Raw genomic sequence first — 18,007 nt, 5'->3', positions numbered from 1 at the left:
AGTCAGGCAGTAGGCGGCAGGAGCGCAGGGCATGGGCTTCAGCCTAGGGTGCAGGAGGCGTGCACCCTCCGGCTGGATGGGCGGCGCACTCAGGGACCAGGAGGTCATCCGAGGGGAGTCCCGCCAGCTCGCGGCGCCTCCGCAGCAACAGCAGCCTGCACTTGGCTCCGCGAGAGCTGCTAGGGCGGTTACTCTGCCTGGGGCCTGCAGGGCGGGGCCGGCTAAGGTGCACGTGCTCGCTGGTCCTAACGGTTCTGTTGGGCGTTTCTGCTGAGAGGCGGGAGGCGCTGAGAGTGTGCTGAGGTCCGTGGACTGACTGCATTGCTTGTCGTTGAGCTTCGGAGGCGGCGATCCCCGAAGGCGAGATGAAATGTGACTGAAGCCGGTGACCTTAACCGAAAGTCGTTCCCAGGCTACGAGCTGCCGCCAAGGGGTGGCCTAGAGATGATGGACGACTACGAGCCGGACAGGTGGCCCACCCTGAGGGAGCGCTTGTGCTCAGATGGCTTCTCATTTCCCGAATACAACATCAAACCGTCTCATTTGAGAAGGATCCACACAGCTACCGTCTGTGGTAGGCTGAAGGAGGTGGACTACCTTCTGATCAGGGGAAGTGACATCAATGAGAGAGACGAGGAGAAAAGGTAATGGGGGCTGGGAGTCGGGGCTGCGGGAGGAGGCCTGCGGACGTGGGAGAAGTACCCGCTTCCAGGCTGAGGGCTGCGGGGCGGATGGGCCGGGGCTCGGAGTATGGACGGGGGCTAGGGGGTGCCTGGCTGGGGTGGGAGTGAGTGGAGCGGGGCCTGGGGAGTGGGGGTATATGGGGTGGTGGGATGTGGAGTGAGTTGGGGGATGGGAGTGGGGAGTAGGGGGTGCTTGGGGTGGGGGATGTGAATGGGCTTAGATGCATGGAATGAAGGCTTGGGGTGTAGGGGCGTGGACGGTGTGGGGTGGGGAGATGGGGTGAGGGTTCAATGGGATAGAGGACTGGAGGTGGGGGTGAGTTGTGGGCGTGAATGGGATGGGGGAAAGGAGGGCAGAGGTGAGGGGGGAGAGTCCTGTCACCAAAGAGGCTGGACTTTCTTCCCTGGCAGGCTCAGCCGCATCTGGGATGTGGAAACCTTGGCGGGGGCGAGCACCCAGGCCATTTTCATGAGCAACAAAACAAAAACAAACCTTCAGCTGGTTTCCAATCACTCACCATGCTGCTTCTTTATAAATCATTTTAAAGTGATTTCACTAATAAAATTCAGTATGTACAGCGTTTTATTCTTAATGTACACATTTTAAAGCATAATATTACATACATTATGGAAGGTGCATAGTGAGAGAAATCATTTCCATAATATATCAACTTCCTGGCTAAAAATTCTTTGGATAAAATCCAGTATTTATTTTGTATCAATGGACACCCATGTCAATATGGTTTTCACTGAGGGACCTTAGAGGGAAACTTTGAAGTGGGAAGGTGGTCTGTGTTCTTGAACAGAAAGACACGTTTTTCTAAAGTTCTGAGCTCTTTCTGTGTTTGTAAATTTTCCATAATCCAAATTAAGTTATCAGAGTGTTAAAATGACTCGTGCTGTCTTTTACTATAGTGATGACATTAAGAAAACTTTTTAAATGGAGTCAGAAAAACTTGCCTTTCTAGATATGAAAATGTGCTTAATTTCCACAAGTTATTTACTAACAGCTGAAACAACACATCAGTGAATGGAACAGGTTAGAAAATCCAGGAACACCCCAATATGTGTAAGAATTTATTAGGTTGGTGCAAAAGCAATTGCGATTTTTGCCGCAATTAAAAGTAATGGCAAAATCGCAATTGCTTTTGCACCAACCTAATAGAATTCGATAATGGTGACATTTCATATTAGTAGGAAAAGATGAATTACTCATAAATGGAGTGCCTGCTAACTACTTGGAGAAAACTGGCTAGATTTTTATGTCACAGAAATAAGTTCGTTATGGAATGTAGATTAAAAATTTTAAATGCACAAAATAAGAAAGATAACAGAAAAAACACAAATGCCTACTTATGTTGACACATGTTTATATTCCTGTAAATATTACAAGCACACATTCTGAAGGTCAATTTAGCAAAATAAAAAATTAAAACCTCCTGTTTATAAGAAAAAATTAACAAAAGACAGTATGTACGTATACATATTAGATAAAAAAGTGATGTTCATTTTACAGCGAATTCTTCAAATCCACAAGAACTCTCATTTAAAGTAGAGCAAAACACTTTTTTTTCAGATATTCAAGCAACCTATGCACATAGGAAAAAATATTTAGTGTTCCTGGGAAGAGAAGGTATTTAAGTTAAAAAAGGAATGACATTCTGTTTTCTATCCACAAGTTTGTGAGGGTAAAGAGTAGCAGTACATATACTGCTATTTAAAGTTTACATTTCTGATGACTTTTCAAATAGACAATTTGTTGGTAAGTATCACACTTTAAAAATGTATGTGCCCTTCACCCATCTATTCCATTATACTAAAATATCCTAGGAAAGAGAGATACATGCAATTTGTTTTTCTCAGCACTGCTTAAAACAGCAATGTATTCGGAAAACCCCTTATAATGGATTTTATAAATTTTATAAATTTATCAATAAATTTCAGTGCATCCATAGCATGGGACAATATGGGACCTTTGCAGGTGTCAGTGGATACAGACGTATGTTGCTCTGTGAAGATGTACTTTGAATGTTGGTTTGATTATACATATACACAAACAGTCTATGGTGTTTGTAAGCCAAATGTGTGTACAAAATATAACATTTCTTCTTTTCTGGCAAGTGTATTGTGATGCTTTTTCTTATCCGTGATGTATAAATGATCAGTATGTTTAAAACTTCTAATAAATGTTTTTTATTAATGAAATTATCCTTGGGAAAAGAAGAAATATAAATCTTGCACAGAAAAAAATAATGTTCACTTTCTATTTTATTTTATTATTTATTTGTTTGTTTGTTTGTTTGTTTATTTTTGAGATGGAGTCTTGCCTTGTTGCCCAGCCTGGAGTGCAGTGGCACGATCTCAGCTCACTGCAACCTCTACCTCCCAGGTTCAAGTGATTCTCACACCTCAGCCTCCTGAGTAGCTTGGATTACAGGTGTGCACCACCATGCCTGGCTAATTTTTGTATATTTTAGTAGAGACATGGTTTCACCATGTTGGCCAGGCTGGTCTCAAACTCCTGACCTCAGGTGACCCCCTCCACCTCAGCCTCCCAAAGTGCTGGGATTACAGGTGTGAGCCACTGTGCCTGGCCTTATTTTTATTTTTTTGTTTATTGGTGTCTTCTGTGAACTTTTAGCCTCTTCAGAGGTAGAGGGAATATTTTTATTTGTGCTTATTTTATTATGCATAGATTTTAGTATGTAAATATGTTTTTATTATAGTTTTATTACATATATGTAAACAATTTTAAATTAATCATTTTAGTTTATCAGTGTCCTCATGAAAATGAAAACGAGCAAATATAAGTGATTATCACTATTCCAAAAGCACTGCTTCAATTTATAGTTTTTTCATAATAAACTCCCCAACTCTATGTATGCATTCTTTCAATCCAGTTATTTATCAAGCATGATCTGGATACCTATTACGTAGCAGACACATTCTACCATCTCTCAAGACTCTTCCACCCTTAACAACCTCATGTTTAGCTGCCCAGCCTGAGCAAGCTGAGAGATTTAGAAAGGAAGCATTAGGACTGAATCCCAATTGGATCTTTTATTCCTTTTTTTTTTTTAAACAAAAGCAATTCTGAAGTTAGAAAATAGTAAAAGATAACCTTTAACTGCCCTTTCAAAAACTTATGGCAGTCTCAAATATTACTATTAATCATTGCAAATACCTAATTTACATAACATTCTATAAGTATTGAAAAAAATGAGCCATACCTATTCATTTGAATCCTGAATTTTCTTCGGATTATTTTTTTTGGAAATTGAAGGAAGAATTACTTTGTTTAAAATATTTGTTGTTTTATTTTTGCCTTCTTTTTCCACAGTACTTTATTTAGGTGCCAATTATATGAGTAGAACTTCCTGTTCTATATACTGTATCCCACTTAATGTAAGGCATCATGGATTGGGTGATGCCACATTACTTTATGTATCAATAAGATAATGTTTAAAATGTGGCCAGTTATAATTGTAATAAATAATGTATTGTAAACAGTATTCCAATGTCAGGAGATATTAATATATAAGAGAATAGCAGTTTATATAAAAGAATAGTGAGAAAATGAGCATCTGAGAATGACTGAAATACAATGATACATCTAATCTTTAGTAGATACCTCAATGTAGATACGATTGTATCATTTTACTTAATCAAAATGTCTTTATAAGTAGTAATATCTAAAAATTATTGAGCTGTTATTTGTATTAGAAAGTGTTCTAAATGCTGTACATAGATTCTCATGTAAGCACCACTGCAGTGTTCTGTGGGAAAGCTACTATGCTCTTATATATGTTATTGATAAGGAAATTGAAGCAAAGAAAGACTAGATAATAGCTAAGTGACAGAGCTTTAAGTAAATTTTAAGCCCCAATTAAACTGAATCCAAAAGCCAAGCTTTTTCTGTTAAATAGCCTGCTCTTTCATTAATGTGATGAGTAATAAGCACTGACAAAGATTGTACTTTCTTCACAAGAAAATTAAATGTTTGTTTTGAAGACAGAGAAATAACACGCTAATGAATGCTTACAGTTACATGTTTTAAAAAGTCCTCTCACTCTCACAGGACTGCCCTACATTTGGCCTGTGCCACTGGCCAACCGCGCATGGTATCTCTCCTGGTGTCCAGAAGTTGTGAGCTTAACCTCTGCGACCGTGAATTCAGAACACCTCTGATCAAGGTATATAGTAGCAGACTCTTTGAGCATAAGATGGATTTGGTTTACGTACATAGAAGAAAAAGAACTTATCTCATTGGAATATCACTATATAACTAGTTAGTAAATCGTATGGAGTGTTTACTTTGATTTTTCAGTATTTGCATGTTTCTCGGTCTAATACTGACAGGCAGTTCAGCTGAGGCAGGAGGCTTGTGCAACTATTCTGCTGAAAAATGGTGCCAATCCAAATATTACGGATTTATATGGAAGGACTGCTGTACACTATGCTGTGTATAATGAAGATACATCCATGATAGAAAAACTTCTTTTTTTTGGTGCAGATATTGAAGAATGCAGCAAGGTATAGATCAACCAATGTTATTTTCAAACTATCTGAAATGCATTTATTTTAACAGTGACACATGTAAGGGTCAATTTTTCATATTTGGAAGCTCAAACCTTCCTTGAATGAAAGTATTTTGAAATGCCTTACCTGTCTAACTTCAAATATTGGAACTTTTAAAGAAGCATTATAGAGTACAACTTTTCTTCATGCACTTATGGTAAATAATTATAAAAACAAATGAATTACAATAAATTTATAATTCATGACCACTGAATTTGGAAAAGGGAATAGTTAAGTATTTTTCCACTAAATTACTTTTTTTCTAATCAGTGTGAAGTGACACAAGAAAGTAAAATTTTCCCTTCTAAATAGACTTTATTTTAAATTTCAAAGAAAATTAAAGCATTTCACAATAAATATACTTCTTGCTGCTGTTGACAAGTGTTGTATGTGAAGGTGATTTCATTTGAAAGTGATCCCTCTGTGGAAAGGCTTAAGAGCGAGAAATGAAGAAAAGGAGAGCAATCAGAAATGCACAAGCTAATTTGGAAATTAGGTAATGAGGGAAAATATTGTGGAGATGACCAGAGTTCTTGTGGTGAGGTAGAGAAGGTTGTTTCCAGGGGAAGGAGTAGAACCTAGAAAAGCGCCGAGGAGTGAAAAGAAAGGGACCACCTCTCATGTCCTTTCAATTGTATATATTCAAGCTCATAGGATCTTACGTAAGGTTTTCAGTTCAGTTGATAAATATGTAATTTTGTGATTATAAATTGTTGCTGTTGTTTTACAGGATGAATGTCAACCCCTTTTACTTGCCGTGAGGCTAGCAAAAGTGAACATGGTGGAATTTTTATTAAAGAACAATGCAAACGTAAATGCAGTTGATTTTCTTAACAGGTACAGACCTTAGTTCTTATTGTGTTGTTTTTAAACCTGAGTGTCATTTTAGAGTGGCGGCAGTCACTCAAGTCAGAAATATTACATTAATAAGAAGACTAACTTTTAATTATTGGGATATAGTGAGAAATATCAACAGAGATCATCACTTAGGTAGAAAAACGATTATTTGGACTGAGTAACATAAAGAGCAGTATATAGCAGCATTCATCTCTATAGACATTATACACATAAAAGGCTTCTATATATAGAAAGCTCTGTATATTGACAGATGTTTGTTATTTGTAATTGATGTGTTATTTATAATGTAATAATGTGATGCTTTTGATTGTATGACCTTACATTAGCTAAAGGGGTTTCATGTTAGTTTTTCATTTCTGCTATGTTTTGATGTTGTTTTTAATTGATATGGGGAGAGGGAGAAAAGATAGCTTTAAATTGATAAAACTTTACTTTAATGAAGACAAGCTTTAGATTCACACAGGACTGGGCTTAATCCCTAGCTTTCCCACTTGCTAGATGTGTGACCTTGGTAACATTACTTATCACCAAGTATGTTTTCTTCTGTGAAAAGGAGGGTAATAATATATCCTTCAAGGGTGGTTTTGTGTAAATAACATCATATATATATATATAATGTTAGAATGTACCACTAACAGAGCCAGGTGCTGATGCTTTGGAAACAATGACTGAGCATATAAGTATGTGCTTATATATATATATATGTATATATATATATATGTATATATATTATACGCACACTATATATATACACACACATATGTATGTGAATATAATATATAATATACATTATATATACACACATTGTAGTGTGTATGTAAGTATATAATGTAAGCAACATAGATAGCATAATGTGTCATATATAATATACAATATTTATTTTATTTATAAAAGATATAAAATATATATTTTTTGTATATATAAAATATAGATACATAAATATATATTATATATATGATGTTACTTATACAAACCACCCTTGAAGGATATATTATTATCCTCCATATATATATATGATGTTTAATTAAATACCTAGCACATGCTTATCAGCATCATTAACTGAAGTTACAACTACTATTAACATTTCTATTAATATTATTGTTTTAAGCCTGTAGATAGCTCTTATCTGACCCCTTAGCTGATTTTGCATTATAATATATAATATCAGACTAGGGAAGAAATGAATCATTTTTCACTTAAATTTGCCTACTGTAGATAGGTGACCTGAGCATAGTTTCTTGCCCATCAAAGGACTTTAAGTTAGCAACTTTATGTCATACCACAGTGGGACAAGAGGCTTCCTATTTGTTCCTTGCTTTTACCCTTTGTGGTAATTTACAAAGATAAACCCTTGAGCACCCAAGATGCTTGTTTCTTAGTACATGTAATTGGTTAATTCTGCATGGACAGGCAACATATTAAGTTGATAAAGTATTTAAACTTAGCTTTTAAAATGTCATTAAAGTTTTTAATGACCTCTTTGTTATTTTAGATCAGCCCTCATACTTGCTGTTACTCTTGGAGAAAAAGATATAGTCGTTCTTCTTCTGCAGCAGCACAATATTGATGTGTTTTCTCGAGATGCACATGGAAAGACTGCGGAAGATTACGCGATAGAGACTCGGAATAAAGTGTAAGTCTTTACATAAAAAGGCTAGTGAACACTAAATTGAAGTTTAAAATAATTGTAACAACTGCATCTTATATATCAGGTGAGATTTCATAATTTGGTTCAAGTAGTTTTCAAGTGACAAATTTTCAAGTTTTTAAGTTTTCAAGAGTTGTGCAACTTCATCAGTCAGAAATCAAGCAAAAGGCTAGATAAGTAGCAGTAGGTGCAGGATTCTTGATATTGAAACTTTTAGGACTTTTCTCCTTAGGGATTCCAATGTTGTTCATCTTATTTCAAGTATAACCCCTATGGATAGGATAAAGTAGTTTCACATCTTTGATTTTTCTAATTAGTTATTTGGGTCTCAAAATGTCCAGCTTATCAAAAAATCTTGTGCTGTTTATTGGGGACCATCTACTGTAGCCTGATCCTTGAATTTTTCAAGAACCTTAAGTCCAAGGAAGACAATGAGTTTCTACAAGTCAGAAGGAGAAGGGGAAAGGACATTCTAATCATTGCTTTGTTTTCATTGATTCTGTTGCTGCTTTCTTGCCATTGAAAGTACTCTTGCAGTCTGGTAATGATTAACCTTTGCCACCAATCTTCATGTTGATCCATAAAAAGGCTTCAAAGTTACAACTATTTTTTTTTTAGTTCACTTGCACATACTTATATGCTCATTGTTTCCAAAACAGCAGAACCTTGCTCTGATCAGCACACATACTGAGCAAATTGACACTTTCACCCACACTCAAAACCTGATGTAAAGCCCACATTTTAACCTGGGCTTCTAGACCTTCATGGTGAGTTATTTTTGAGTCCCCCCTTTTTTTTTCTCTTTAAAGCAAATATTAGTTGGGATAGTTCTAAGCTGTCAGAGATATTCAAATAATGTTGTAGAAAGAGATCACAGTTTTTTTCTTTATTGCTACCAGATCTGTACCTTGATACTTTTTAAATAAACAGTGTAAGAGCTTTCCTCAGGTAGTGGAAGCTTCTATGCCATCCTTCTTTAGAGTAGTAAGCATCCACTTGTGGTTGGCCCTTTAAGTGATCTGTTTTCTATAATAATGAAGATCTCTCAAGCTGCTTGCATCACTATCTCAAGTTTTTAAGATTCTATCTCATAGGAAGCCATTCATCAGAATTATTTGAGTCTCAAGTTGGTTAGTTAGATTTAACAGAGCTAAGCCTCATCCATGACTTATCAGCATTCATATGTAAAAGTAAGGCTTTGTGCTTGCTTTGGCAGCACAAATACTAAAATTGGAACAATACAGAGAAAATTAGCATGGTGAAGCATTTCATAATCTTGCAGTCACAGGAAGGTCACTTGACTGTTTGCTGCCTAGCTAAGTAACAGTTTGAATCAAAACAAAATGGGTGGCACCTTATATTAGAATTGTGAGTTTTCAGTACAAAAACATTTGTGTAAAGTGATCTATAAACTGAGAATGGAGGTAAGTAACACAGGGGGGGTCGTGTAAATATTTTGTTAGTATGTATCCTGGAAATGAGAAAATGTCAATTTTCATCTACTTCATGGAACTTAAAAAACATGAAAGTAGGGTTTTGTCTTCCATGTCAGTTGGAGATAACATCACTGATGGAGATTAACCATCATTCTAGCAAACATCTGATGTTCAGTTAGAGTCTGTAGAGAAGTAATAGTGGTAGCCCAAGCCAGATCTTGACATCTGTTAATTTTCTGCCCTTGGAACTGATGAGCTCAATAATAGTGAACAATCGTGTTACCTATTTTAATGAAATAATGTATTCATAAATAAGTTTATTTACAAATTATGAAATGGTTGAGATGCCCTTAATTATAAGGCACAAATAATAGAACAATAAAGCAAAATTAGGACTTAACATTTTTCTTAAATAGAAGCATTTGAATATTAGAACCTATGAAAAACTACACATTGGGTTTGATTTGGGATTTCAGAATAGTTTCAGCAATAAAGTTCAAGAACAAATTCCACTGCTTTACTATTTCTCTGTGAATGTTAAAAATGCTACTTCATTAAACCTATATAACAACCTAGTGAAAGAAGGCAGTAAAATCTAAAAGAAGACATGGCGCCTAAGAGAAGCAACTTATAAGAGCAAATACCTGTTGGCTATAGGGCCAGGACCTACCAGTAAGGGCCAGGAAGGTGACTTTCCGTTATGTCAAGCCGACATGAGATAGTTTGCTGAAGTACTCACTTCATGAGTACTTCACCTGTTTTTATTATTTAACTAGAAAGGTACTAAGAAGTTTGTAGAGCTTACAGAAGTGTATAGGATAATTAATATCCTGATATTGTTTAAGATACTCTAATAATTTAGTATATTTGGTCAATGTTTTGATAATAGTATTAAAATATTAATTTTATTTGTTTTTATACATAGCATTTTCAGACTAATTTCTGAATACATAAGAGAAAAGACATCTGAAGAGCTTTCTATAAATAGCGATTCAGGTAAGATTTCTGATATTGAATTACTCTTGATGGTACTGCCATGGATAAAAGAGAATAAAGATGTTTTGATGACAAAAAAGCAGTTTAAAAAAATCACTGTTTAAATTGCACGCTTTTAAAAAATACTTTCTTAGTAGTCTAGATTTTATAATTATTTAAAAAGTTAATTGTAGGTAATTTATACTCTCAGTATTGTTTGAAAAAAATTATTGTTTAATTATGGTTCCTAATAGTCTAGATGATCTTTTTGTGTAAATAAGAAAACAAATTTTTAAGTTATTATGTTATATGTTTTCTTTATAGTCACATTATAATGAATTAGACTTTTTATATAATTAGAACTTCTATTTAATTTGTAAAATAAATTCTTTGCAGTTAGTAACTGAATCAATAATTACAGTTGACCCTTCAACAACATGGGATTTAGTGCTGCCAATCCCCATGCTGTTGAAAATACATATTTGGTATGTTATATGTATTACATATTGTATTCCGAGTACAAGAAAGTAAGCTGGAGAAAAGAAGCTTTTGCAATAGTTAAAACTGTAGTTTCCTTGTAGTTCAGTCCTTGAACTACTATCAGTCTAGTGTAAGGTATTCACCCATCCATGGTAAAATAAAGTAAATTGACTCCATTTACTGATTTTAAAATGTTGGTCTTTTTCTTGCCCTTATGCCTTCTTTGTTTTATTTAATTTTTTATTTATAAAAAAAAAAATAGTTGGTAGGGATTTTTTTTTCCTGTGAAAACCATCAGTGAAGAGGCCATGTTGATCTAGGTAATATAAACATATTTATTTGGTGGCAGTAGAAATATAAAGCAGAAGCAGAAAAGAGGTACAGTTAATATGATTTAGTGAACACTGAATGTAAAACATTAGTGGGGAGAGAGAAATCTTGAATCATTCATACGTTTCCAGGTTGTGTACTAGCCTTTATACTGCACATGAGAAAGGAGTAGGACATGTTCAGTGAATGGAGAAGTACAGCTGCTCAATAGGGAAGAATAACTTCCCTTCCCTCCAACTCTGAGGTTGGAGTTGCAGACATAGAATGATGTTCTTATAATTATTAGGCAAAGTCAGCCATCTCAATGAGCTGTCCATGATGCAGATGTAGAACGAGAAGGCATCCAGTGACAAAACCCTGGGAATGTTAACATTCCCTGCCGCCTCCAGAAAAAAAAGAGTTGGTAAAGGAGAAAGCAGTGGCTGGAGAAAAGTAGGAGGGGACTCAGAGGAAGTGATGTTGCAAAAATAAAAAATGTGAGAACTTCAAGGAGGGAATATCAATTCTAACAAGTAAGATTACTAAAAAGTCAATTAGGTTTAACTTTTAAAAGCTCTTTGGCAGTGCCCTTTTCAAAAGAACCATTTTTGAGGTGTAATGTGGGCTACTGATGTGATTGGTATGTCTGGTGTCCAAATATGGAGGAATAAATCTACCAAGATCCTGCCTAACTCTTTTGTAACTGCAGAAGCTACGTGCACAGGGTCAGGGAAAATGGTCTTGACTTCCGAGTACATGTGCCCACACTTTTACTGAATTGTCAAAACTTAAGGGTAATGTGTGAGAAAAACTGTGGTCTTCTTATCAGCTCCTTGTGGAAATACTTAATTTGTACTGAAATCCCTGATAAGTTCTTCCGGATCCTTTCCGAAACAAAAGTCGGGCAGCAGTCACTGGACCCAGCTTGTCCAAAGCAGATACATCCCGACTCCCTCTGACATGGAATCATAACACAGCCACATTTCGAGAGTTTCGAGTTTCAGTGAGAAGTAGTTTACAGACAAGCAGTTTGGAGAAGCTGACATCTTTTATCTAATGTCATGGAGAAAAATAAAAGGTGATGTAGTAAATAAACCAAGTCTCTGTGTTCTGGCACACTTTGTTTTAGTGCAATTCCCTTTTCATGACCTCTTCTGATAGCTCTGCTTTTACTATTTTCTTTTGAATTTCATCCCTAAAGAAAATATTATTAGAACACATTTCTAACATAGGTATTTTTGACAACTATATATAATTTTCTTTAAAGAGAATTAGCTACTTATTCTCAAGTATATCTGGTATTATATTAATCTTTAATGCTAAACTTCTTTATATCTTTAGCACAATGACTGTGTAAGTGATGATGGTTCTTTAAGATTTTAAGTTTCTTTTAAATTTTCAAACTTTAAATGTCTTTTAAATTTTCAAATTAAGTTAAGACACTTAAGTTGTCTTTTAAATTTTCAAACTTGACATAGTTTTAATGTAAAACACTTTTCTGGTATTATATTTCTTCAAATATTGCTAATCTGTTACTTAGCTGAAATATTTGGTCAGTTGGATTACCACACCTGTAACCATCTATATAAAACTGTCTTGATTTTTTTTTTTTTTGAGATTGAGTCTTTTGCTGTTCCCCAGGCTGGAGTGCAATAGTGTGATCATAGCTCACTGCAGCCTCAAACTTCTGGGTTGAAGTGACCCTCCTACCTCAGCCTCCTAACTCGCTGAGACTGCTACAAGCATATGCCACCACATGAAGCTTACTTTTTTATTTTTTGCTTTTTAGAGACAAGGATCTCTCTCTGTTGCCCAGGCCAGTCTCAAACTGTTGGCTTCAAGTGATCCTCCTGCCTCAGCCTCCCAAAGTGCTGGAATTATAGTCACGAGTCATTGTGCTGGTCCATAACTTCCTTTATTCCCCCAGATAATATTAAAGTCCTATTGATCCTTAATAATAAAAATCCACTGCTTGGGAGGAGAAGTGGATAACTCATCCTACATTTTAAATGCAGTTTTTGACTTTTTGCCCTGTTCTGTGAAGAACTGCCTTTAACAGATGATTTTTAGTTTTAATAGATATTTTTAGTTTTGTAAGGACTTAAGAAAAAAAATAGAAACAAATTAAATGAGCTCTATGATCAATAGTACAGGATTATACTATATCCAATGGCTACATATATTTCTATAATTATCACAATGACCTGAATGATGCAAATTATTTTATGTATGTTTTTACTAATAGATTTTTTTTTTTTTTGAGACTGAGTCTTGCTCTGTTGCCCAGGCTGGAGTGCAGTGGTGTGATCTCAGCTCACTATAACCTCTGCCTCCTGGGTTCAAGTGATTCTCCTGCCTCAGCCTCCCAAGTAGCTGGGACTACAGGCATGGGCCACCACTCCCAGCTAATTTTTATATTTTTGGTAGAGATGGGGTTTCACCCTGTTAGCCAGGATGGTCTCCATTTCCTGACCTCGTGATCCACCTGCCCCAGCCTCCCAAAGAGCTTGGATTACAGGTGCGAGCCACAGTCCCCAGCCTACTGATACATTTTAGAGACAGGGTCACACTCTGTTTCCCAGGCTGGAGTGCAGTGGTTATTCACAGGCACAATCTCCACTGCAGCCTCGAACTTTTGGTCTCAAGCAATCTTCCTGCCTCAGCCGTTGGAGTAGTTGGGACTATGGGTGCGTGTCATTGCACCTGGCCTGATCCCCAATTATTACAAAAGAAATCTTGCTGAGTTGAAGACAATTGACTGTGATCTCTTTGTTTCTCTTCTAGAAGCTTTCATACTATGGAATATATTTTTAATCATCCATATTCTCAATTTTTAAATTCTGGTTAAAGTAAGATTGCTGCTTGTTTTTCGTTTTTTTGTCATAATTATTTCTATTCCTTTATGGATTTATTCATGAAGAAATACAGGAATCTCAAAGGCAACTGTCAAGGAAAACAGATTAGGGAAAGTTTTTTGTAAACAGTCTTCTGATTGTAGTCACATGTCACATCACCTTAAAGAAAACTCATTTCATATAATGCAGTTGTGTCAGGGTTTCCCAAGACCACCTCTGTGTTTGGTGATTTACTTGGAAGGACTCAGCAGACAGTCCTACTCAGGGCTTTGATTTGTTTCAGTGAAAGAATACAAAGTAAAATTGGCTCAGGGCAAAGGGGCATGTGACAAGTCTTGGGGAAGCCAGGCACAAGCTTCCAGGAGCCCTCTCCTGTGGAGGTACCAGGATGTGCTGAATTCCTGTAGTCTGGAATTTTGACAGCACATAGGCGGTGTTGTCTACCAGTATGAGTCTGACTAGAGGCTGACACAGTAGCCATGGTTTTTATGGAAGCTCCTTACATAGGCATTCTCTCTCACACAGGTACAAGAATTCCACACTTCCAGAAGAAAATCAGCTGCTCAGAGTCAACCACATTGTTTATGCAAACAGTTTAGGTACAGTGAGCAGCTTTTCTCAGTTAGGAAATGGTGACAAACCTTTAAAATGCAAATTTCCAAACAGGAACAAAGGGCCAATTTTGCATGCAGGCTTTTCTAAGAATGACAGTCTTACGACTGTTATATGAATTATTTTTTTCACAGCAGTTATAGCCCCAACTTAATTTTAGGTATTGTCTTACAAATTCTATTTAATAGTGAATAATATGGTGATATAACATAGCATGGTGCTTATTTCATTTGTGCCAGTTGCAACTTAATACGACATATTAAGTTTCTGTGCTGTTAGATTTTGGAATTTTGGTGAATATTTAACAGGTTTCTATACCGAAGTTACTATGGCAATATTAGATAATTATTATTTGTTCTTATTCGACTAACCTTTCAGTACAATGGTTAGATAAAATAAGTAATGATTTCTGATTTAAAATTAAAATAAAAGATTTGTTTCATTTTAATTATATAGATGGTTCAGTTTTGTTTTATATTTTGTTAAATTTTTGTTTATAATTATGAAATTTAAAAAATCAATCATTTATCCGTTATTTTCTTGCCTGTTAATATAGTTTAGTTATTTGCTTTATGTATTTTTATATGCTATAATTCTGGAGAGAATGTTCATATTCTGTTTCAAATTGAGTACATCTTGCTACAATATATGGTAATAGAAGATTCAGTGACAATCTTTTAAAAAAATTAATAACTTTATTTTAAGAGCAGTTTTATATTCTCAGCAATATTGAAAAGAACCTAAAGAGATTTTTCATATATGCCATCCCTCCACACATGCATAGCTCCCCCCATTATCAATATCTCCCACCTGAGTGGTACATTTGTTACAACTGAGAATCTTACATTGACGCATTGTAATAATCACCAAAGTCCATAGTTTATATTTAAGTTCACTCTTTGTATTGTACATTCTCTAAAGTTGGACAAATGTATAATAAATGTACCCACCATTGTAGCATCTTAGAATACTTATGCTGCCCTGAAATTCGTCTCTCCTTTTTTATTCCTCCCTCCCAACTGACCCCTGTCAACTACTAATATTTCTGCTGTCTCCATAGTTTTGATATGTCCAGCATAGTCTTATATTAAGGATAATATAGTGGATATCTTTTTCAATATTAAAAAACATAAATTTCCAAGATAATTGGATGTATTCAATTGAGCTATCCATTGTGCTTTTTTGCTTTTAGCTTATTAATGTAGGAGTTAATGGCAAATGCTTTACATGTTGAAAAAGCATAATTTATATAGACATTTGCCACATAATGGGAGGGTTGAGGAAAATGACTTCGTGCTGCGTACTACACAGCACTAACTGGATCTTCCTTCTCTGTGAGGTGGGTCCAGATAGACGAGCAGTGGAAAGGGACAATCTCGAGAGGCTGTACTTTATCAAACTGGAGTCAGAACATCTTTCCTATTTACCTTGCAATTGGAAATAAGACCAGCTAGTGAATACTATAGGCATACAAATATATTTCTTATTGACCTTCTTTCTTTGAGGGATCAGTTTGAAAACAGTATATAATATTATTATAACATGGCTCACTTATAACTAGGTTTTCCATGGTGAAAAATGCCAAGAGAGTCCTACTAGTTTTGTTTACATGAAGTGACAAAGATTTGTTGTTGTCGTTTTTCCCACTAGGTAAGGGGACAACTGTTGGCACATCTTGGTAGCTCCAGTGAGTTTATGGTTCCTTTATGTACATTTTATATATTAGAAAGTACTCCCTGGCAACTTGCCGTACCTACCCAGTGTTTCTTTATAAGCTTCTCTCTGATGAGGGGACAAGACTCAGATTGGATAAGCTTTTAAGGGAGTGATATTTTCTCTGTGTGTGTTTTTTTGAAGGAGGTAAAATGATAACTGAATTTAAGCATTGTTTGTGCCCTACATAGGGTGAATGAACGGCTAGAACTAAGCAAACTCATCAGAATCTTCCCTAGGAGAGGATTTGTGAGAGTAAGGACACTGATCTCTCTTAGGCTGTTCTGCACTGGCAGCTGAAAAGTCTTTGCGGGGATCCTTGACCCTGGTCTGTATCCTGTGTTTTGCCGTAGAGTAGAGTACAGTTTTCATAGACTTTGACTTTTTGAATTAGAGTGCTTTATCCTAAACAGTTTAAACTGAAGAGGTGGAGAAACTGTTGTGTTTCAACAAAATAAGTACAGTAATTTCCTCTTACACATGGGGGATACATTTCAAGACCCTTAGTGAATGCCTGAAAACATGAATAGTGCTGAACTCTATGTGTACAGTAATTTTTAAAAATATATATATCTATAATAAAATGTAATGCATAAATTAGGCACAATAAGAGATTAATAATAGCTAATGGTAAAGTAGATCAATTGTAACAATATACTGTAATAAAAGTTATGTGAATGTGATCTCACAAAGTATCATGTACTATAGTCACCCTACTTTCTGCACTGATGTGAGATAAAATGGCTATGTGATAAGTGAGGTGAATGTAGTAGACATTGCCATGTAGTCTTAGGCTCCTATTGACCTTCTATTTGACTGTATGTCAGAAAGAGGATCATCTGCTTCACGTGATCTTGGATCCGTGAGCCATGATAATATCATTGGTTGGATGTTAGGAGCAGATTATGTCAGTGACTAAACCACCAAATGTCATATTATGAAATATATATTTGGTCTTCAACTCCATTTTCTGTCATACAACTCCGAAAATCCTCAGAATTTCCAACATGATGTCATTTGTATGCTAATGATTGACTCATGGCAGGCAGCTTCCAGATGGCTTCAGGGTGGGGCCCATCATCAGAGAGATCAGGGTGTGAATAGAGGGTTGGGACTTTGAGCCCCACCCCTCACCTCCTGGGATGTGAGAGGGGCTGAATGTTCAATTAATCAGTCGTGTCTATGTAATGAAGCTTTCATTAAATCCCAAACGGTTTGGATTTGGAGAGCATCGGGATAGCTGTATTCAGCTACCTGGAAACTCTCCAATACATGGAGGTGTATGGAGAATACCTGGATGTTCCCAGAGGGTGAGTGCCCTGGGAGGACGTGGATGCATGTTACTTTCCCCCCATATCTTGCACTATGCATCTCTTTATCTGTATCCTTGAATATTCTTTATAAGAAACTGGTAAATGTGTTTCCATGAGTTCTCTGAGCCACTCTAGTAAATTAATCAAACCAAAGAGGGGGTCCTGGGAAACCCAACTTGAAGTCCACCTGGAAGTTGATTGGAAGTTCTGGAGGCCCAGACTTGTGACTGTTGTGGGGGAATAGCCTTGTGGTACTGAGCCCTCAACCTGTGCGATCTGACACAATCCCCAAGTAGATAGTGTCAGAATTAGAGGGCACCCATTTGGTGTCTGCCACAGAATTGTTTGCTTGTTGCTGGGGAAATATACACATTTGGTCACAGAAATCTTCTGTGTTGATGATTGTTGTTGTGGTGTGAGAGAAGAGGAACATTATGTTGAATATGTGTTTTCTACACATACAGCAGATAAGGGAGACTACTGTATACTCTGTTCTAGCTGCTCCTGGTTCATTTGTCCAGAAATCATGTTCTTTGACACTGTCGGT

General features: G+C 36.3%; 1 protein-coding gene across 1 annotated transcript; it reads left to right on the top strand.

The window, feature by feature from the left end:
• The first annotated feature begins 447 nt into the window (after positions 1-447).
• Positions 448-5,222, top strand: LOC104670356 (ankyrin repeat domain-containing protein 36B-like). The gene is made up of 3 exons (XM_030926450.1): positions 448-644; positions 4,762-4,876; positions 5,043-5,222. Exons 1-3 carry the CDS (start codon positions 448-450, stop codon positions 5,220-5,222), a joined length of 492 nt encoding a protein of 163 aa, XP_030782310.1.
• The last annotated feature ends 12,785 nt before the right edge of the window (positions 5,223-18,007 follow it).

Source organism: Rhinopithecus roxellana, unplaced genomic scaffold, assembly GCF_007565055.1.
Source record: "Rhinopithecus roxellana isolate Shanxi Qingling unplaced genomic scaffold, ASM756505v1 contig3615, whole genome shotgun sequence".
Lineage (NCBI taxonomy): Eukaryota > Metazoa > Chordata > Mammalia > Primates > Cercopithecidae > Rhinopithecus > Rhinopithecus roxellana.
This window is presented reverse-complemented; position numbering and strand designations above follow the sequence as displayed.